At 40.5% G+C, this 23245-nt stretch overlaps 1 protein-coding gene across 1 annotated transcript in view; it reads right to left on the bottom strand.

Annotated features, from left to right (window-relative positions):
• Window positions 1–4949: 4949 nt before the first annotated feature.
• The window catches only part of CUNH7orf31 (chromosome unknown C7orf31 homolog), a 24125-nt gene continuing 5829 nt past the window's right edge, over window positions 4950–23245 (bottom strand). Inside the window, 10 exon segments of the mRNA XM_017823839.1 lie at window positions 4950–5138; window positions 5310–5498; window positions 6403–6419; window positions 6422–6490; window positions 8756–8849; window positions 8851–8935; window positions 10006–10035; window positions 14245–14267; window positions 14269–14320; window positions 19867–20031. Coding sequence (XP_017679328.1) covers window positions 4950–5138; window positions 5310–5498; window positions 6403–6419; window positions 6422–6490; window positions 8756–8849; window positions 8851–8935; window positions 10006–10035; window positions 14245–14267; window positions 14269–14320; window positions 19867–20031 — 913 coding nt within the window.

Here is a 23245-nt window from a genome sequence, read left to right on the forward strand (position 1 = left end):
GTCACGGCGCGGGGGCTAGCGGGGTAGGTTGCGACCGGCGGGCCTGCGGACTTCCTTCCTGCCCCCGCCCCCACTGCCGGCGGAAAGGCGTCACACGTCACTCTGGGACGTACGGCGCGCGTGGGAATGGGGGACAAGGCTGGGGGAAACGGGCTCTAGCGCATGCGCACAGCGCCAGTCGAAGCAAGGGTCGCGCGGCGCCCTCAGCAGCGCGCGGTCTGGGCGGGCATGTGGCCACGGAGGCGCGTGAGGCGGGGCCTGGTCAGTGACGTCACGGGACCCCCCCCTCCCTTTCCCCGCGCGCTCCGGGGGCCCCTTGAGGGAGCGCGAGGCGGGGCGGGCGGCAGCGAAGGGAGCGGGCAAAGGGCGGGCGGGATCCGCCCCGCGTGTCACGGAGCCAAAGTGAGGGGATTTCGCCTCGAAATCCCCCTCGGTGACGCTACCCATAGCGCCTGCAGTGTGCTGCCACGTGGGGCTGGAGGGAAGCGGGTGCACGGCTTTGTGGGATGCCAAAATAGTACCGTCCTGACGAAGATGAGAGGCTTACAGAAGGGACCACTACCTGAACGTATGAAGGTGTCTCAGTCGTCAGCCCAGCAGGCTGGGCAGCGTGGTGGTGCTTAAAGAGAACGTGTTGATATTCGCATAGTGTGGGCTTCCAAGCAGAATATAAATAATGAATTCCAGACATGACTGCCATCTCACCCTGCTTGGCAAGGTGGAGGAAGAGCTCTTAGAAAAGCCCAGTGTCATAACGTCCAGTGTTCAGAAGAGGTGGACTGTTTGCCTTAACTATGGACATTAAAACTGTGAGAATTTCCCAGTGTCTGGCGTTCGAAAAACTTTTTTTTCTGTGTGTGCTTTTATGCTGTGCTGGAACTGGTGTAAGTGTGCGCCCGTAACTGCTTGTGGAGCAGTTGTCATCTGAAGTGCTAACATGAAACATAAAGGAGTGAGGACAGTAAAAATACATCAAAAATACATCAGAAGTTCTTCTGATGGCAGACCTTTGCAGATAATTCTAAGTAAGAACATTTAGAAATCATCACTCCCTAGCTCAGACGGTGTATTCCCTTCCAGTGCTCGTCCTGTCTATAGCACTCTTTTTTTAGACTTTTTACCATTATTGTCAGGACTGAATTTGATTTAGTAAGGCTTCTGTGTCTTAGATGATTCCAGGAGCCAGATGTATGTAACTTAATATCACAAGACACGTGATAAAACCCCTGGTCTCTCATATTTTTAAAGGAGGAAGGAGCTGAAAGTACCTTTTAAGCTGCTCTAAGAAATTACAGCAGTGTAAATTCTTAAGCTTCTTTAAGCACTTGATGTGGACTGATGCCCAGCTGACATCTATTCAAAGGTTCTCCCTTTCTTCACAGAATGCGGAGTTCAAGCATCTGTAGCTCTCTCAATTTCCGTTGCATTTTGCCTTTTAAATTTTTTCGTACTGAGCATTGCACGTTGTGCTTCATAGTTAACCCTTCTGATGCACGTGGAGGGGCATTGTAGCCAATGTCTTTTTAGGTTTTTTCCTGGAAGCTGTTTTTGAAAACTGCAACTTAGTTCAAGACAACCAAATTGTTTTTTGTTAAACTTCTGAAGTAAGGAAATAAGGCTCTCGGGGAAAATATTGAACCTGTGAGGTTTTCAGTGCTAAAGATTAGTGTACTGAAATCAGTCTGTAAAATGAGCTGTTATTTTCTGAGCCTTACACCTGATGTCTGCAATGTGACTGACTGCCAGCAGTCATGATGAGATACACTTTCCTGAAGGTGGAAATGATACAACAAAGAGTATTTGTGGGTTTGCATACTGTATTGTTACTGGAAGCAGAAGTTCTGCCTGATGTAAAAAGACTATAGTTTAGAAGATGTGTTTTCACAGTAAAAAGAAGTATCTTGAGTGGAAAGGATTTGTCTTGTCTGATTAGGTCCATTTGGGCATTACCAAGTGTGGATTTGGAGCGACACAGTGTTAAGAGCTGGTTTGTAAGTAAAACAGGAGGTGCAGGAGAGGGGTTGTTCAAACTGCCCAGTGTTTACTTTTTGAAATGTTCTCTGGTAGGACAGACTAATAGTGAAATTTTAGTCTTCTCTGCTAAATATGGCATCTGTAGTGTATGCGTGAATCCCGCACATGCAGGACAGAATGTGTTGTTGGACTTCCAGAGGCAACACTGAAGACAAAGTCAGGGCTTTTCTGGCTTTGTGGTTTGAATTGCTGGAGTAAACTACAATGACTCAGGGTGCATTTTCAACGCTCTATATTTTTCTACATATATTAACATCCATTAGATTGTTTGCCTAGAAGGCTCATATTTTAGTCTTTCAGTTATGCACTGTGGTTATACCTGAAATACCTTTGCCTTTTTACTAGCCTGAGCTAGCTAAAAAGGCACACTGGAACAATACTTATTATGCAATCGGAATTCTGAATGTAATTCTATGTAATCCTGTCCTAAAGGAAGGAAAAATAAACCAACTGTGTAAAGTCCAATAGTAAAGGAAACATATCAAAAGAGCCATCTAGCTCTCCTTAGGAGGTACACTGCAGATGAAAGAAGAAAGATGGCATTACATTATGGACCTAAACTGGAACTCAGGAGAACGTGTGATTTTTTTTCTCAATTCTGTGATAAACTTGTTGTTTGGTCTTTGGCAAATACCTTAAGAACCCATTTCTTGTGTTGAAATCTTCAGGGATGAGGTGTTTGAGTACCTTGGCCTCTTTTCATCCTCTTACCACGTGTAAGTGGACTAAGCCTGAGCTGCTGCCAGTTATCAGCGAATTGTACCAGCGTTGGGGAGTCTGTGATTTGTGCTGCAGTCACAGTCATGTGAGCTGGTTTTAAGAAAGAGCTTGAGTTATGACCTGAGTCATAAATCTTATCTCGTCACAAAACACTACTGACTAATTTGCACCATTATGAATTGTTCAGAAGACCTGCTTGCCTTTTTTTTTATTTTATTTTATTTCTTTTTTTTTTAATATATTAACCTTTGCAATTGTTTGGGAGAAAGGTGTATCTCCATAGTTTTTTCAAATCCTTGTTTGCCAACATGAAAGAATGATTCTAGGCTGGGTTTGAAAAATCCTTGATGCTAGGGCTTTTCAAAACTGTTACAATGCAAGTCCTTTCATTTGGAATATACTCATGGCTTTATGTTTATTTTGTCTTTAACCCATTCACTCAAACAGGTGACGAAAAAAGTTAGGAAGCATTAGAGACTGAAATGCTAGGACAAGAGGGCACGATGTTAAGCTCTAGCAGGGGAACTTTAGGTTGGATATTAGGAAGAAATTTTTTATGGAGAGAGTAATCAGCTGGATGGAATGGGCTGCCCAGGGAGGTGGTGGATTCACCATCCCTGGAGGTTTTCAAGATGAGACTGGATCACAGAATCATGGAATCATAGAATCAGACGGGTCGGGAAGGCCCTCTGAGATCATCAAGTCCAATCCTTGATCCACTACCACTGTGGGTACTAGACCATGGCACTAAGTGCCACATCCAGTCTCATCTTAAAAACCTCTGGGGATGGAGAGCATGTGACTAGCATGTGACTTTTTAGCTTTCTCAATCATAGTTTGATCCACTGCTTGAATGAACTTTAGCAGTAACTGTGCTGAACAATCCTAGCATTTGATATTCAATGTATGTATGCTTTAAGCGGATGAATATTGTCCAGACAAATCAACATGGCCCAGGGTAGGCCTCTGCCAGTCACTTTTTTGGAAGGCAGAGGGCAATACAATTGCTCAATTTTGAATTAATGTAAGCTGCTAGTTTGGATTTTCATTTCCAGAGACAAACTTCTGAAAGTGTTCTTTGAAGCATTTAGCATCACAGAGCAAAACATTTGTTTCTTCATCACACTAGAGAAAAAGTTAGGCAGCTTTTCCATTACAGATACAGGGATTCAATTATTAGAAACTTGTAAATGCTATTTCAAAAGGGATTTCCTTACTTGGATTTTTTTTTTTAATGCAACAGAAAAAAAGCAGGACAATTTGGGGACTTTTTATCCAGGCCCATTTTGAACTATAACTAAGGAAATGATGGCACCTTACTTAGTTGCCCTGCTTCTTGTAGGTCTGTGCTGTTTGAACCTGAAAGTGCTGTATAGCCAGCAGAGCAGGAGACTATTCCTTCTGTTTTACCTGCATAATTGCTTGGTCAGTTGTAATCAATCAGAGCTGTGTATGTAAAGCCAGGTAATGATGCATTAGCAAAACACAGCTCAAATTAATTTGCTCTGCTTATATACCAAGTTGTGCTCCACTTGCGTGAGTAGCATTGAATGCAAACAGTATCTTTTCACTTTTCTACAGGCCACAGAGAATATAAAAACTGTTGAAGACAACAAACACAGAGTTTTTCAATATAAAACTATTCTATTCTTTAGAGTAAATATTTGCATTAAAATCGAATCTGTTAATGTTACTGATGCGCCCTGAAGGAAGAAAGGCAAATCACTCCTGTAAGTGGAGGAGGATAAATCATAAAAATTCTGCCGAACTTACACTGGTATGGTGAGTAAGGAAACAATAGTCTGCAGTGTTAATACATCACTTATGAATACACATAGTGCAATAAGGACAGTAAGTTGATGAGTTCAGTGAGGTTGCCCATATTAATACCAGCTGAACATCTAGGCAATACTCTGCAGTGCTGTGCCATTCACATGAGAGCTGCCAAGTTGGTTTATGGAGACTGTACTCATACTGCTCAAGGCAAAAGGTCTTTTGAATTGCTGTCTTGTATGGGTGCCAACTTAAAATGATAAGGTAAAAAGTAAGCAGATAATCACAACTTCCCCGTCTGCAAACCCTGAACAACTCATTAATCCATTACAGAAGTTCTGTCAATCAGCTCTGTCAAGACTGATTTAGTATACTGAACTTTTGCCTCTGCTTTAGAGTGAGCTTTACCCTGTGCTTAAGTATTATCGAAGGGAAGGTTTAATTCTGCCAGCTGAATCTGATAATACTCTTGCCAGTATTACTTGTGGTGGAAGCACAAGATTCTTAGTAAATGCAGTATTTACTCGTTCCATGTCTTCACCTAGTTCTCCAATTAATATGCAAAATGCTTTCATGTGGTAGCTGTCCAGGATAAGGGCTAGGTCCTCTTCCTTAACAGAGACATATTTTATTGTCATGCATTTTTATTGGTTAGGAAAATCAGAATTAATGCACAATCCTCCTGAAAAACCTCAGATAATTTACAGTTTGTGTCCTTTGTTAAATGACAAAAAATAAATTTCTTTGAGAAATTTAGGGGATAACACTTAGTAGACTCTCACTGCTATCCCAAATGCTGTGAAGTCCTGACTGTATATTGTGATTTCCAGAGCCCTTACAGTGTTTTATAGCATGTTGGTTGTTCTTGGAGACAGATTTTATTCTAGCTGTTTAAAAGTGGAGCTGGGGGCCACTATCTTTGGTGGATTTGAATAATACATGTGACCCTTTTCTTCAACAAAATTAGAAAGCTGAAGGATAAAAAGAAATAGGTAAGGTATAAACCAAATATATGTGCTGGATGGAAAAAAGTATTTTAAAGACTTGAAATACCCTGTGTTGCATCATGCTCCTCTCCCTCAACTGTCTGTTTAGCAGGTGCTAATAAAAGTAAAATCTGGTAGAAAAATGTATTTGCTAAAATATTAGTACTCAAGTGGAAGTTTCAACAGGTACATAATTCAGCTGAACACAAGTAAAATAATTTTGAATCAAGTTCTCCGTGGTAGTCACATGTGGTAGGCAGGGAAAGCTATGTAAGCTTTCTTTTGTAGTCACAATTATAGACTGCCTTAAAATGGACTGCCTCTTATTTCTTCCATTGCCACATCTGTAAACAGGGTGTCTACAAAAGCTGTATCTTTCTTTTTTCACTGCTATTCTACATTATTCATAGCTTTTATCTGTCATCAAACTTCAGGCTGTATCCCTTTGGGAAGAGATCTAGTGTTTAGCCAAGCTGAAGAATAGTAAAAATGTGATCATTCATAAACAAAGAGGACATGTATTTTCTTGAAGACAGGGAAATAGACACCAGCCTGTCAGTATGTTGGCAGGACTTGTGGAGATGTAAGGAGGAGCAAATATCTACTGTTGCCCAAATCCATTTTTTTGGAGGTCTGCAGAGCACAATCTGTGCTCCTGAATGAAGCACATCCCCCTTCCCCACCCTCTACTCTCCCAAATATATGGTCAGAAGCTATTATTGCTTCTTCTTGTCTCCAGAGCTACTGATGCCTAATTCATGACCTGCAAGTGTTTGGAACAGTACAGGAGCTCTCTGTGTAAAAATGTCTTCCATGAAAGAGATGCAGAGAAATTTAACTTAAAAAAAAAAAAAAAGGCCTTTTGCTCTTTTCTGTGTGAGCTACATACTTGGAAGTACGTGTGTGTCCTTGCCAGTGCACAGCCTTCTTCAGGAAGTCAGAGAGAATACTGGCAGCTTCATGCCTGAACATATTACGTACAGGGGAAATATTTAATATATTCTAATGAAACACCATTGCTCAGAATGACAGATGAATCTGCCTTTTAAGCTGTAGATGAATGTTCACTATAAAGACAGCTCTGCTGATAGAAAAGGTTCTTCTGTGAGCTGCTGCTAATGTCTCTTTTACCTTTGGAAACTGACCTGATGGATGTGCAAACAGAAATCCTTTTCACTCTTTTGGTACAAAATCAGCAGGATTAGATCAGATCAGCTTTGTAATCAGCATAAGTTAACCAAATGATGTGTGGCGAAGTCTTTTTGGGAGCACTCAGTGTGATCATCTGCACCACTAGGTCTGCAAGACTAGTTGTCTTAGGCTAAGAGGTGGTAACAAGCAGCTGAGGGCTGGATCTTATACCAGAAAAAAACCTGCCTTTGCAGAAGGCCATCTTTCCATGGCCAGTTACAGGAGCACTGAACTAATTCACACCCCAGCAGGGAAGATTCTTGTTGCATTTTCTGTGCGTGATTTTTGCAAACAGCAACAGCAAACAATAAAGCTTGATGAATTGTGAAGCTGGCTCTGAACTCATAATGTCACCGTCAGGAATAACTGAATGCTTGTAGATGTCTTGTAAAAATCCAATGCACTACAGTTAGTTTCCAACCCTATTTCTCTCACTACTTTTTTTCTCCAGAGTCTTTCTGGAAAGACTCTACAGAGTCTGTCTACCTGTTTCCTTATTTAACTTACAACGATGCTGCCAGCATTAATTACATAATAGCTACAATGAGTTTTGTAAAGGTGAGATGTGGAGAAGGCACAAAACTTTTAAACACAACCTTCTAGTAGTAAAAGTCACCTGAGCGTGATCTGGGTTATTGGCACTTAACCAGAGATTTTTCCTTCAGTCACTGAGAACTGGAGTGTCCACATCTCAGAGGAAGTAAAAACATGGAGGGAATAGCAAATGAAGTTAAAGTATTTTCCAAGTGCCAGTGGTAGCTGTCCCCTTAGCTAGTAATTTTGAATCTGCTAAGCTTTGTTGGAAATAGGTCTTGGTCTCTGATGACGCTCCTGTTGTGCAAAAATAGGCTTTGTAAGTCCACCTCCACACGATTAGTGTTTCTTAAATTGACCAATGATCAATGAAAAGTGATTAAAAATTACTAGTCCTAGCATTACATATTCTGTGGAAACATTTTTGTTTTGGATGGACAAATACTCCACTAAAAATAGCTCATGCACCCAGTTACATATGTAACTGTGCTGATGACTGGGAATGGCAGCTACGTAATGCAAATTGACCTTCAACTTAACATTATCAGCTTCTACTCTCCTGAAAAGCTTCTTCTGCATGCCAGCATATGCTTTTTCTGTTTCACCCAGTTATTGCCAAATCCTTCCTGACAAGCAGTACCATGGCACATAGGGGTGCTGACTTTCTTCTGTCCTGAATTCCCCATAACCATGTGTGGTCATTAACTGCCAAGGACATCAGTTCATGCAGGTGATCTTTAAAGTCTTCCAAAACAAAGTACCTGTCAATTGTAGTAGAATGCCTACAGGAAAAAGCAGATTAAAAACAAAAATTTCGTGCCCTTTCCTTCCAATATGTTATGTAAAACATTCTCAGGGTAAAATGCTGCTGAGGTTAAAAACAAACACTTCATGATGGCTTACATAGTGTTCTGTAAATAATGAAGTCCAGGGCTTCATCTCAGTCTTTGTAAGGGATAAGAAGAGTTGTTTTTCTCCCTGAATCTTGTTCTACCATCCATGTAGTGATAAAATGTTTAAAAACATTCAACTCTTATTCCAGGGCTATTTCTGTTGTCCTCAGCAAAGGTATAGCAGGCATAACTTTGGCCCCAGAAGTGCTAGTTTTTGATCCCACTGATGCTTTTTAATTTTCATTTTTGTTTCCCTGCTTTGGACTGTGAAGAATTATTTGTCTGACAGAAGATATCAGATGCACTAAATGATCCATGTTGCTTTTGTGGGGAATAGCAGCTATGTTAATAGCTCTCTTGGCTTCTGAGGCTACAAGGTAGTCACATGAGTTGCATTTATTCATCATTCTCAGTGCTGAGAATCATTCTCAGTACTCTCCATGGGGACTGCAACTATCAGCATATATAGATCTAATTTAAGCCAAGGTGCTCACCTTGACCACTGATGTATTCAGATTCTGGCTCTGTTAAATTTAAACTTCACTAAGAAAAGAGTTGCGGCTTCAGTAGCTTTTCTAAGTACGTTTCAAGAATAAATGGTAAACCAGCAGAGCACTGTCTTACCTCTGGTCTTCCTCAGAACAACCATGTCAAAAACCTTGCTAGAAATATTGGTATGAGAAGGTTGATGACTGATCCCACTGTCTCGATCCTCAGTGTCTTGATCTGAAGTTTGGGAACACGGTGTACCTAGAAATGTGTGCAGGGTAGGGCTGAGAGGGGGGAAATGGCAGGCACAGTAGTCTTGCATTGGTTTGAGTTGTTAGGAAGAAGAAAAAAAGAAAGAAAATTTCCTTATTTCACATTTCACTGAGTTTTAGATTAAATATGACACTTTGCAAGAACTGAGAATCAGAAGGGTGATATCTTAATTCTTTAATCCTCTTTTGCTTGCACCCTGAAAAGAATTCCCAATGATGCTGCCCTTGCAGCTTTCATACATAATCAGTCATACTGATTCTCATTTACTTTTATGGGACTTAAGGGAAGGAGAACGTGGACTTGCTTCTTGCACAGCTCCAATTAATAGTAACTGAGTTTTTGCTTGTGTAATCAAAATTTGCCTCATTTATTTCTGGAAGGAAGGAGGATAAAGTTAAACTGGAGATTTTTATGGGATATTGAGAACTGGGATTTCATGAAGTACCCACATTCCTGTGGCTATTCTTTTCGGCTTTCAGTTGTTAAGGACAAAATAGCTAAAAACTTTTAAAATCAGGGGAATAATGAAATCTGAGGAAAACTGAAGCAGTGGTTTATTGCAGTAAGAGAGACTAGCAACCTATCTGAATTCTTCTAAACTTTACCACAACTGCATACAGCAGCTTACTGGGAGCAAAGACCTTCCCCCAACTGCTTTGTAAAGCAAAGTCCCAACCTTATACAGGAGCCAAATTAATTCTGTTCCTGAAGTTGTGCATCATGACATAATGAGACATCTTACCAAGCTAGGCTTTTCTGAGACTTCTCTCTCATAAATCTGCTTTATGAGAGAGAAGCTGTGCTTTGTAGGTGCTCCCAAACACTTTAATTCACGTTAGGTAAAGAGGTCATGAACAACACAGCCAAGAAAACAGATTAGCCCATAGGCGAGTCAGCAAGATCGATATTTGTTAGGAAAGTGGGTGTGCTGGGCAAACACTGCTAATCTGCTAAAACTAATCATTACATGCTTCATTCAAGAGAGATATTTTTGCCTCATAGTGTTACTGTTGCTTATTGCCAAGGAACCTGCACTGTGCAATTATGGCTGTAAGAGGAACAACTTGCCCTTTTATTTCATTAAGGAAAGATAAGATAAAGTGGAAACATACTTAGCCATATTGCCTGGTGTTTTGCAAAGCCTATATTAGGGAAGGAATGTAATAACTTACCTGAAGTGACCCACATTCATTTGCATCTCCCACACTTTTATCTGAATCAGTGCAATCAATATACATTAGGGACTAATCAATGTGTAAGCAGTGCAGACAAAATTCTTACTGATACCACTTATTACATGAGGAATGTTTTGTGTTGCCAGGTGCCAAAGACTGCAAAAACATCAGGAATATGTGATGTGCAGACTGTCTTTTTAAAAGGAGTGAGGAAAAAATCTAGCTTTTACACTTTTATGTAATAAATTCTATATTAATTAACAATGATATGTGGTACTAGTAAAAATGAATCCTTTTGTCATTAATGCAAAACAAAAATCATATCCTGTTTACACTTGCAGAGAAAATACTCATTCTTTCCATGCTGATAAATTATTTATATTTTACCTTGAAAACTTATTTTATGCTTCAAATATTTTTGTTTAAACAGCAAAAGAAATACTAATTTTAAAGGGCAAGAATTTCGTCACTGAGCCCAGCTTGGCAATTGCACTAAGCCAGAAAAATATCTAAGATTAAAAAAATAACTAATTTGCTTAATGGTTCTTTGTGGTATAATGAAAAAGAAAAAAAATGCCTGAAGGACAGTATTACTAGGCTAATCTAAGTGGTTCACCTGGAGCTCCAAAATCTTGTGTATTTCATGAGAAAGACTTACTTACCAGGTCTTGCTTCAAAGGGTGTTTAGTGTAAATGGGTAGGAGAGGCTGTCTGATGATAGCCTTTTTTAAAGCTTTATTATTTGTACATCAATCACACGAAGTTTCTTGATTCTTCAAGCTGCATACAAAAATCTTCATATTGCTAAAACCCCTTATTTTCCTCGGAGAGAAGAGAGATGTCCCAAATTCATTACCAAGCAGGAGGTGATGATAACTTCTCAGGATTCCTCCCCTTGCTCGGCATGAGGGCAGAGCCCTGTTGGGATGTTAATGGGCACCACAGGAACTCCATCAGTTCAGCCTTAGCAGTTCCCATGGGAACTCACTTCTTCCTGCAGCTGGGGTTTGCTTAGTAACCTGGTTCATGACATGGCTGTGGCATGGGAGCTGCACCTAAGCTCTCTTCAAGTCACCTGTGACTCGAGGTACAATTTGGCCACTCCATCATGGAAAGTCTCCATAAAGATACATGTTGCATGGTTACAAAGAGGAAGTATGCCCCTTCACTCAAAGAATTTAAATACCAGCCTGGCAGAACTACTTAAGTACCTTTGTAGAGCACTTTTCATTCTAACATGTAAAATTAAGGCAGCAATAAAATAAAGATGAACATGCATTTACCTGACTGCCATGATTTAGAGAAGCTTTGTGGTTATAACAGCCAGCAGAGCTTTGTATTTTCAAGGGTGGACTTTTAGAGTGTTTGTTATATTTTTAAAAGTCATAAGGGGTAATCAAACCCGAAGCCACCCAGAATGGATGGCAGTATACAAAGGTAGAGCTTTGTCTGGAAAGAAGGATCCAGCAGTGTTTCAAAATTTGGCACTGAGATGCTTTCAACAGACTTTTGCTGGAGTCTTGCAGTATCACACAAGAAACAGTTGCTGGTATTATATTATCTACCCCTTTGTTTTTAGTCCACACAGGATGTGGAGTCTATCTCTCACTTGAAAAGAAGTCAGACTCATGCTGGAGGGATTTATGCTCCTCATTTGGAAAGGCCCAGAACCAATCCAGGAAGTGGTCCAGATGGACAGCATCCCATTTCCCTAGCAATGAGTACACTGTGGGCACTCTTCAAACATTTTTTGATAAAATAAACATAAATCAAGTTTCACATGAGAGGGAGTATCCTTATGGAGACACTGACTTCCCTGCAGTAGGTCTGCAGCTCCTCTCCTGATGTAGTGCAGAGAATTAGGTGGAGAGACACACTTGTTCAATAATAGCAATGAAAGACACATTGGAACCTGTGTGACCTTCATGAGGGTCTCCCACTTAGCAGTATTTTTCTACTCTACGACACATGCTAGGAACCTCTAAAGATCTGTTTCTTCTCTCAGGTGTGGTTTTGACCTGGAAGTGATGCAGCATGGGGAGCCTCATGACCTTCACCCTCTTTGCCAGATCAGGCCAGAGAACATTTTGCTGCTCTTCCCTGTTAACTTCCCCCAGACTCAGTAAAATATTCAGAGAATAAGACATATCACTCTTACCAATTTTAACAGAAAGGGAATTATGACTGGAGAACAAATTGTTTCATATGTGTAAAGTGACTTTCTCTGCAGCCTTTTATTCTTGCAAAGGGAGGCAATCTTACCTAACCTTAAAACTTGCTTGGTCCGGGATGTGCAGGTCTGGGAACCACCACAGGTCAAGGAGCTGGGGGACAGACAGAGGAATATAAGTTCTGTGTGGCATGATAAACAGTGAAAACATGTTAAAACCCACAGGGGGAAAAAAAAACCACCACAGTTTTCATTCATTCTATGCTGTCACTAAACCCACTGACAACCTCACTGGTGTGGCTTGTCAGTGGATGGACAGCTGCCAATGCTGATGTCTGTGTGTATAACTAGGGTTCTTGGCAGTGGCTGAAGGGTGTTTTTCAAGGCCTTTCCTGATTTTTGCAGTCTTGTTTGATGTGAACTTAAGGACTCATTACACATTTAGAAGGGAGGAGGCAACTACTTTTCTCACATGCATACGTTTAACTGGCATATGTATGTGACTCACTGCTAATGAGCTTAGAAAAGCACATCTGCACAAATCCAGTGATTGGATCTAGTGCAAAACTGCACAAGGATAGATAGTGTTCATCCTTAAGGCAAAGGCATAGTTGGCCCATGAAAGTGTACAGAGTTATTGCAAATACCTGGTAATTAATTTCCCACAAAAGATAGTAATAGCTCAAAGGAGTCCTCACAGGCTATAAGGTAAATAAACTGTGTGTTAATAGCTCCCAGGTAGGTCTGCAGAGCACCACTCAGAGGATATTTTTCAGGAAATTTTCCATGTGGCTGTCACTGTTTAATAGCCCCTGATGACAGGAAGAATATTTGCTCTGAAAGATCTTGGACTATGAATGTGGAAGACTTCTTTTTTTGTGTGTTTCACTTTTTGTTTTGAAGGATAGACTCTTTCCTTCAATTTAAAGGTTTTGTGAGGACTAAGAATATAGAATATTATAGGAAAAGAAAATGCAAAAACTAGGAAAAAGCAGAAAATATTTTTAGAGACCCAGCATATTTCAAGTCAAGATGTGAGTGCATAATAATGGAGAAAGTACTCAGTGTACTGTTGATCAAATATTTAGAGTCCAAGGTTATGTACTTTTTAGTATGTATGGGGACAGAGTTCGATCTACTCCTGTGAAAAACCTCCTTCCTCCTTATATAGCTCCATAGGACATGGAGTCACAGCAGTCCCTGGTTTCTTCCTCTTAAGGAAGAAAATCCCCAGAAAGCTGTTGTGATCTCTGCCCCAGCCTGTGTACCTGGATGATCCATTCCGGTGAGCAACTGTTGCGAGGAATGCACCTCACAGCTGTATAAAAGTGCCTGAAATCATCACAGAATTATTCTCAGGTTTCTAATATACTAATCAGTGCTAATATGTGAGGTTATTAATTTTCTGCCTTTGAAGAATTTACATCTACACTTTAAACTACCTTAATTTAAAATCTCAGTAGTTTGATCAAATTTAGGTGTTTTGCTGGTGCCATCAAGTGGCAAAATGTTGGATTGCAAAACTCCAGCGCGTCCAAATTCAGTCTAGTACCTCTTGAACAGCAGCAATGAGGAAAATAGCCCTGGACAAGCAAGTCTTCTCCAAAAATACAGATGTATATAAATATATATGAGAAAAATGGACTGAAATACTCATGGTGTCATATTACTTCAGTTTGATCTGGATTCTAACTAGTAGAAAGGCTAATATTTTTGAGTATTACTAGTAATACCCAAATACTAGTAATAAATATAGGCAACCTGTGAAGCAAACTCAGAAATGCTTGTTGAAGAGATACATAAACTGAAGTGGCACAGTACTGTATTCTGAATTTCCTTTCCAAGTGTGTTTGCTGTCCTTTCTTACTAGCTAATCCTTTTAACAGAACATGGCCCTTTGACTTCGTATCGTATCTGCACTTCATATTACCAGAGTGTAATGAATATTGACTTTGCTGATATATGCACTGAATTCACAATTTGGTTAACAGACAATTTAAACATACAGTTCATCATTCATACACACACATCACTTTTTTCCTCAGCTGAGTGATGTCATAGTATCGTTGAGTAGGAAGGCCTCTGTGCAAAGAAAAAGCATAAATATATAAAGCTTATGCTCTATTTCCTTTTAAATTTGTATGGGTTTGTCTTGATTTTTCAGATGACTCTAATAGCAAAACTCATTATCGGCAGAGGGGCACGCACATAAGCTCACAGACCCTTAGGATCGGCATATGTCAAATTTATTATTTAAATCAGTTAACTTTTATACAGTTTAGTTTGCTCAGGGCACATGCTCATAACAAGATGATTGGATAGCTCAGTCTGTGCACGCATCTCACGTCTCCAGTTCATTGGACCTGATGTTCTGTCCACGCGATCTGAAATCATCCTTGGCATAGAAACCTCTTTCTAATTAATCTGCTTTTAGGGTTTTACTAAATTTGCAGGTGTTTCATTATCTTCAGTTTCTCAAGGTTTTCTTTCTGTAAACATATTATGTTCTCAAACCTTATAATTAGACACACAGCTAACAAGTATAAGCATCACATATTTTCACACAGTCTATAAGTATAAACAATACACGCTTGACACTTCCATGGCAAGCAAGGCCTACAGAGTGCAGGAAAAATCTCTCTGTCCCGGTCACAACTCATAGACGATGAGTTCTGAAAATTATCCTGGGTTTCAAAATCTACATCATGCAGGGCTGGGTTTTCAGAAGTGCTGAGCACCCATACCTGAATTTAAAGTTCCTGAGAACGCTGAGCACTTCCCCCCCATGAAAGCCAGGCTCTCAGAGACCCTCACCACACACACACCCCCCTAACACTCAGCAGGAGCTGTGGGAATGCCTCAAGTGGGCACAGCTTCTAACTTTTGACCCTATAATGAGTTATATCTGTATCATGGGGATCACTTTCAGCTCCATTTGATGCCAAAGAGCTCACAGCATATAGCCAAACTGTGTGGTACTTTTCACTGATGAGAATCTGAAGAGAAGACAGCTCCACACCAAAATCCAAAAACAACAGAAAACATTGAATGAGAGAGCCAAAATGATGGAATTGCAGTTGGAAAAATCAATCATAACCAGTAAGATTTTCCTGGTATTAGAAAAAGGCTTACAGCTCTCACCTGCCTTTGCTAAAGCTGAGCTTTACTCGAAGCATTTAATCAAGTGTCTTTTGCTAGAAGGAATGGGTGGCCTTAATTGCATGGCTGAAGAAGAGATGTTGGCTGCAACAAAGGCAGAGAAATGAGCTGAATCAGAAGATATTTGTTTGACTTCTGTGACTGGTTCAATGAACAGGAATACGCTTATAATACTCTGACTCTAACCACACATTGATAATGGTTATTGTCTTTCTTCTCTTTCCTCTTTAAGCAGGTTCCCCCATTCACACTATGCAGGGTATTGTGTGCACCTGTGCCACGGTGCCGTCGGGTGAGTGATGCGGGCGTCCATGGTCAAACTTAGCATTCCAGCTCTTGTGCAAGACTGTGTGTTCAGAAATACTGAGCACCTCCACCTCATTCCCCTCCTTCCCTCTCAGCTCCATCACACCACGGTAGTACCCGACTTCCATCCAAAGGCCAGGTGCCGTGCACCCTTCTGAAATGGACAGCCGGTGCTGAGGGAGCTGCCTTCTGACAGACTGTGCCACAGGAGGATGCTACTATGGAGCAGCAGTGCTCCCTTTAGAGCCAAATTCAGGGATTTAAGAGGTCTGAATGCTGATTTGGGATGATCAATGCATATGTAGGATTACCATGGCACGACTTCTCTTTCCAGCACTAAAATGGATACCTACTAACCTGGCAACGCTTAGTTTTTGCCTAGTTCAGTGCTTGTGAAGATGCACTTTTCACTGCTTCTTTGTTTGATGCATGCAGGTGACCTGGCTCAATAAGAAACACATTGCATTTGAAGTCTTTTGGAGCAGTGCTTCTGCAAAGTGGCAGTAGCTGTATCTCTAGGAGGATGTCTTGTTCCTTGTGCTTTGAATCAAAAGGTGGACAGCTTTCCCATTCATATCTGTCTGCTCCTCTCAGAAGAGTATGTAGTTGTAGTAGTTTGGCTGTAACTTGGAGAGGGGCCTGGCTGTGCATGGGGTTTGGAACCAGAGATCTCTTCCAATTCGGCTGTGACTCCACTACCCAGAAAAAGAAGCTTTCATGAGCTGTTCTTCCTGTGTTCTCCCTGCATCTTGGCATCTTCTGGGTAGCACTGGGCATTGCTTCATTTCGTTCTCCTCTTAAAGCCAACTTTGCCAGCTCCTTGCCAGCATATGTAAAAGCCACAGATTAGTTATGCAGAGATGCACTGGAAAATATATTCTTCATTTTTTTCCTAATAAATTTCATACACGTCATACAAAGTGACTTAAAAACAAGCACAAGCAATCACACCCCTCTTACCACTAGTTTTAGAACCACAGAGTCAGTAACTTCGGTACTTGCCCTATGTACTATACTTTCACAGCCAAAAGTTCTGCACATATATAGAAAATACCAATATCAGCATAATTTAATAGTGCATTATTTACTAGAAAGTTATATTTAAAACAACCCTAAGTGTGGGATATTATTTAAATACTTTTATATGGTTCTTATGAAAAAGCTGTATTGCCTCAATAAAAAAATCGATTAATTCTCACTGTGGATATTTCCTGAAGTGTTATTTACAGGGTATATAGTAAACATATTTATTTAGACTTCTTATGCTTCCCCTGCTGAAATTTGTGGCGCTACTATCACAGGCACAACCATGAAAATACTTCATTTGCATTTTGCCTACTTCAGCTTTCTCCTCTATAACCACTTTCAGTAGTGTAAATTTTTAATTAATTTCTAGCCTGTATCTCTGCTATGTTTCATGGAGGTCAGCGAAACTGTTGCTATTGGGGTTACTGTAGCCCTGCTGCTTACCTGTTTTCTGTGTATTACAGAAATTTAGTGTGGAGGAGAGGCTACTCTATTTTGCCCCTACAGTAGCACCACCAGCATTGTGGCTACCTGGGTACAGGTAGCTTCAACTTTTCTGTAGTAACATTTCACTGTGAGAGTTGCCCAAGACAAACAAAAAATGGATGTCATGAACGTAGGTTTATAAAGTAGCTTGCAAACCTCTTCTCCCTTTCTGACTGCTACGCTGGTTTTCTGAGATGGGGCATGTAGTTGCTGTGACTCATCTACTTTCTCATGAGGTGTTACACCTGAGTTGGCTAAAAGCTTTCCTCTCTTACGATGTGAGGGGAGGAATGCAGAGACACAGACTATATGCCATCTAGGCAATTTCCACCTTGTGGAAAAGGGAAGGCTTGTTTCTGGGCTTCTTTTTCTCTTCAGAATGGGATTCAGTTGGATTGATTAGGGACTTTACACTAGTGTGCCTGGACAACAAATAATCCAAGGGATTGCGTATTCAGAAAACAAAAACACAAGAGCAATGAAAATTCTTGTTTCGAGATCATTATACAATCTTGCACCAATCGTATCACTATGGGATCACAGCACCTTGCCGTGCTTCTGAGTTGGAAGTCCCATCAGCATCATTTAACAAGCACAGGTGCTGGATTCTCCCCCTGGGATGTGGTAATCCTGGTTATATGTACAAATGGGGGGATGAAAGTCTGGAGAGCAGCCCTGGGGAAAGAGATCTGATGAGTTAACAGCGTGCCCTGGCAGGTGTAAGAGTCAGCTTTATCCAGGGGTGTAGGAGCAGCTTAACAAGACAACAACAGCCATCTGGATGATAGAAGAAGAAGAAAATATTAAAGCAAAAATATTGTGGTCCTGAGTGAGCCAGAGCTCAGATTAGTGTGTGGGGGAAAACAATCTCAAGGTCAAGCTGGAAAGCTGCTTGACATGATTGTTCTTTGTGGCTGAAGGCAGCCACAGGAGTGTCTGTGTGGAATGTGTGCAGATAAGTAAATTCTGGCCTGGCTTGATAGTTCAGACCCTTATTCTGTATATAAATGGAATAATAAAGTTACAAGAGAGTTCTGCGTGGACAAAGTCTGTCTCCCATGGATTCATTAGCTGAAAAGGGTGCTGAGGGAGGGACCTTCTCTGCACAGGGGTGCATCCAGCACAGCACAGCGAGCCAACTAAGGGAAGTGACTGTCCCGCTCTACACTGCACTGATGTGGCCCCACCTCGAGCACTGTGTGCTGTTTTGGGTGCCTTAATACGAGATTTAGTGCTACACCTTAATATAAGAAGAACATCAAACTATTAGAGTGTGTCCAGAGCAGGACGACCAAGATGGTGAAAGGCCTCGAGGGCGAGACTTAAAAGGAGTGGCTGAAGTCTCTTGGTTTGTTCAGCTTGAAGAAGAGAAGGCTGAGGGGTGACATCCACACAGTCTGCACCTTCCTCAAGGGGGGCAGTGGAGGGGCAGGTGCTGATCTCCTCTCTCTGGTGACCAGTGATAGGACACAATGGAATGGCATGAAACTGTGTCAGGGGAAGTTCAGGCTGGATATTAGGAAAAGGTTCTTTACTGTGAGGGTGGCCAGTCACTGGAATAGACTCTCCAGAAATGTGATCATGGCACCAAGTCTGTTAGGGTCCAAGAAGCGTCTAGACAATGCTCTTAGTCATATAGTTTAGTGTTAGGTAGTCCCGTGAGGGGCAGGGAGTTGGACTTGATGATTCTTATGAGTCTCTTCCAACTTGAGATATTCCATGATCCTTTTACCTAGAGTTATCTTATGGTAACACAGAGGAGAACAAGGGCTGGGAGGCATGTTTCCAGTCTTTGAGTCACGTTTTCACTCTTGGATGTCGGAGTCTGCATCTTCCATTCCTGTTCTCCGAGGAAGACTGCAGGACTACTCTTGGACTTTTCTGAGCCCTAAGCAACATATTCTGCTTCCAGAGCTTCCTTAAAAGTCAGTAATGGTGATTTGAAACCTACCCAAGTACAGTAGATTTCAACAGAGATTTGGCATCATCATTTGCTCATCTATTAGGAAGTCTTTCTTTTTTCTTTTTTTTTTTTTTCTTTTTTAACTTATGTTGTTGTGATGAACAAGAAGTTTTGGAACTGGTTTCAGTGGAGGTGGCACCAATCCCACTACATTCTAAAGAAAAAATTGGCTGTAGTAAGAGGCTAGGAAAAGGAGCCTTGACTCCAGACGCATACCCCAGAGTTCTACCCCTCAGCTATTGTCTAGACAGATCTCTTCTTTTACAATAGCTTTCTGAAACAGCTGAACACTGACTTTTCATTTTTATACCTATGGTATTTGTGGATGCTGCAAATTAGGCCAGAAGTGAGATCTTCAAGGTCAGGAAGGCTGTTTGGGGGAACAGCCAACAGGAAATAATTATCAAATGATGGACAAAAAATAAATATGTAAATTAGGAACTTCAGGTGTTTTCAGCAAAATACTGTGTGGAGATTTGTGAGTACCAATATATTTCCACATTATTATTTAGGTATTGTGGAAAGAATAAAAGCTTAAAGTGCCCATTTTTGGAATGCAGATACTTGTACATCTCTATATTGCTGTCCAACCTGTTAGCTGTCTGGTTCTTTTCTTGGTAAAAGCACTTCCCTTAAATATTTTGACAGTGAGAAGTGTATGTGTAGTCTACACTGGCCAAGAGTCTACACCACTACCATAAGGCATTTATGTCTTTTGTCGTTTAACAAATGTACATGGAGGTTCTTTGTTCTCTTATCTTCTGGCAGTACAGGTAGTGCAATTCCTCCATGCTCCCCTTCTGCTCTCCAGGGAAGATTGCAGCAATGAAGGAATTTCCTGAATTCTTTATATCTGAAAGAAAAAAACAGAAAAAACAACCCTCCAAAATATCTTTTTGTGGCAGCAACAGTGATGGTTACCTGAAATATTTTAAACAATGGCAACTTGGCTTTATTTTCATGGCTCTGACTTACTCAGCTTATTGCGAGTAATGCTGTTATGGTGAACTGTCACTAGGAAAAGTTAGTACAACACTGATTGGCAATTGTTTAATGAAGGTTGGATGAAGTCTATTATGTTTTGTTCTGTGAGAGAAAGAAAGAAGGTGATAGATACATGCAGCATGTACATCTTGCAGTGTAATTGAGTCCCAGATGCCAGCATGTAGATACCTGTGCTGTCCTCCCAGTACTACGTAAGTGGCATATGGACAGCAAATATATGCAATAGCACAGATGGAAGCTTTAGTATCTAATTCCCACTGATTTCAGAATTTTTTATTTATGCCTTTGAAAACTTTTCCTCTCCATCTCTAGAGAGGGGGGAGAAACGTTATTGTTTAGTAGCTGTAATTCACACTGAATGCAAGCTGTGTCAGCCACTTCATAAAGATGTGCTAGTGGCTGAGGATACTCAGTACATTTCCATATGTTGGTGTAATTTGAAATCAAGCAGTTTGATGTGTTTTGATGCGTGTTAACCTCACATAGTTCTGGTTTACAGAGTTATAAAGTTGGACATCAAACTCACAGAAAATTTAAAACTTCCTTTTCTTTTGGGTTGCAAGAATTTTTCAGTCAGGAGAATACATGCACATCCAGCCATCTTATTAAGGAGTCAAGTCCTGCATGGAGCAGGAAGTTGTACTCATGACTGTTATGGGTCCCTTCCAACTTGAGATATTCTATGATTCTGTAATTGTATAAGAGCCAAAGTGAGTGAGCCCTTCCATCACTGAGTGACCCTCATTCTTGTTTAGCTACACCTTATCTCTACCACCATCTTTTTCTGATATTGTGTGTTTTTTTACTAAGGAGTGAAGCAGCTGGACATGGCTGCAGACCAGTAGGAGTGCCTTTGTTGACCGCAGTGTAACCACAGCACTGCTATCACAGCATAGGCTGTGGTGAATCATGGAGATATTCCGAGTTGCTCTGACAGGGCACAGTTTCTCTGCACTATATTCCAAAGTATGGCCTTGCTCTAGGTTTCTGGATGTGTGTTCCTGATGGAGCAATGTGTATCAGCTAAAGAAATTCTTGTTTAAGCAGAAATGTTATTAATCTTTTCTGGCACTGAGCATTACTTTGGAAACGAAGGGGAAGGGGTGTTTCTTATTAATCTATACTGGGAAAAAGTGCCATTCTACAGGTACTACCTGTATTCAGGCTTATGGTGCGTTTCAGTTCTAAGGTTCCTCTAATTTTGATTTTGTCTTACATTGTTTCAAAGGTAGAATAACATCTCCAAGCACACATCTCTTAAAATGTTAGAGGAAATAGGCCTATTATTATGTGCCTATGAGCATTTCAATGGACATTACAATCGTAACATTGGGTTTGAGTATAGACTTTCAGGTAATTTACAATAACAGCTCCAGAAACTTCTCTGTTTGACTCAAACTGTGGCAAAGTCCTAGATATCTAAATAAATCTTAGGAAAATCTGTGGGAGAGCTCACAATCTACAACACACAGACAGGGCTGGTTCATTGTGGTTTGTTCTCCCTGGTTTCTTGGCAGTGCAGTGTCCTTCTGTCATATAGTTCCTTCTGTGTGGTTCAGCATCACTGCTGCTGTCTGATGCTGTTCCTTTATCCATTTTGCCAGGGAGCAAAGGACAATATGTTTGTACAGTATGATGAACCAAAATAAGAATCTGATGTACCATAGATTATCAGAAAACTTTTCAGGTTTTTAGTTTCTGAAGGAACCGAAGCATCTATTTCTTAAGTTCTATCTACAGCTTTGTTTCCCCTTTCTGAAAGTAGGCAGGCAGATGTCAAGTCATCTGTGTTGCTGTGGATGTTTGTGTTCATTAGGCCAACTCTCATTGGAAACATTAATAAACCATTCCTGCTGAGTGCTATCTATGGGCTACTAAGTTGCAGAACAAGCACTTTACCTTAGACATAAAAGAGAAACATTGTATACAAAGGTCTGATCATCTATTCAAGTCAAATAGGACTGTGTTAAACCTAAAATATTTTCAAGTCTCCTTCTCACAAAGGATCATTTATAGCTGATATTGACGATCTCAAGGACACATTAAAAAATGTCTCAGCCCAGAGACTGTCAAAAGAGGGCTACGTTGAACACATTTTTAAACATTGGATGATGAACAATCCTTAAGAGTCTCAGTAATATAGTCAATGATTTAGTAGAGACTATTAGCATTTATAACTTCCACAATTATAGAATTATTCTGAATTCCGACAGACAACTTCCAGCTTTCTGGCTCCTTTGTTCTGAGAAAACCCCCACACCACTAAACAACTAATGTTCTGGGATCAGAACATCAGTTTGCTAGTGCCTCCTTTGTTATTAAAAAGTTACATTTTCCCCTTCATATTTGTTTTGTTGTGGGGAGCTCAAACCAGAGTGTATGAATACAGTGTCTTAAATTGTGAGCTTGTGAAGGGCTCCAGGTTTGATCAGTGCATGAAGCCAACACATCAAAAGGTGTGTGTTGCCAACAGCTTCCAGAAGGTCTTTGGAAAGAGAGTTCTTATTCACACTGGCATTTTAATCTGGATCAGGAGTCTACTTTTGACATGAATCGTCCAATAGTCTCTATGTTGCAGTGCCTTGGCCTTGGAGTATATGAACTGGGTTCCTTCCGGATGAAATTATCTGGAAGATGTATTCCAGAAATTCACCAGGAGGGTACTGCAGCCACAAATGGACCCTCAGTCCCTGGAATCACACCAGAGTTAATCCAAAGTAAAGGGCACCTGAAATGTATTTTTTCTGCACTTCACATCCTCAGCACCGACTGTATCACTCTACACATCTCCCATAGTCCACAATACTTGCCAAGTGGCATAGTCACTGAGCAACATATTGATTTGGAATTCAGTGGGTTTTTTTTAATGGGATTGGCTGAACTTTTTAAAATTAACTCTTTCCAATAAACCTATATATATATATATATATATATAAAAGAAATCTTAGTATATCAACACTGAATCTGACTAGCTGATCATAGGGTATAATCTGTACCTATCTTTTTTTGTATATATATATATATATTCATATATATATGTATATATATATACATATATATAT

Source organism: Lepidothrix coronata, unplaced genomic scaffold, assembly GCF_001604755.1.
Source record: "Lepidothrix coronata isolate B3197 unplaced genomic scaffold, Lepidothrix_coronata-1.0 Scaffold106, whole genome shotgun sequence".
Taxonomy (NCBI): domain Eukaryota; kingdom Metazoa; phylum Chordata; class Aves; order Passeriformes; family Pipridae; genus Lepidothrix; species Lepidothrix coronata.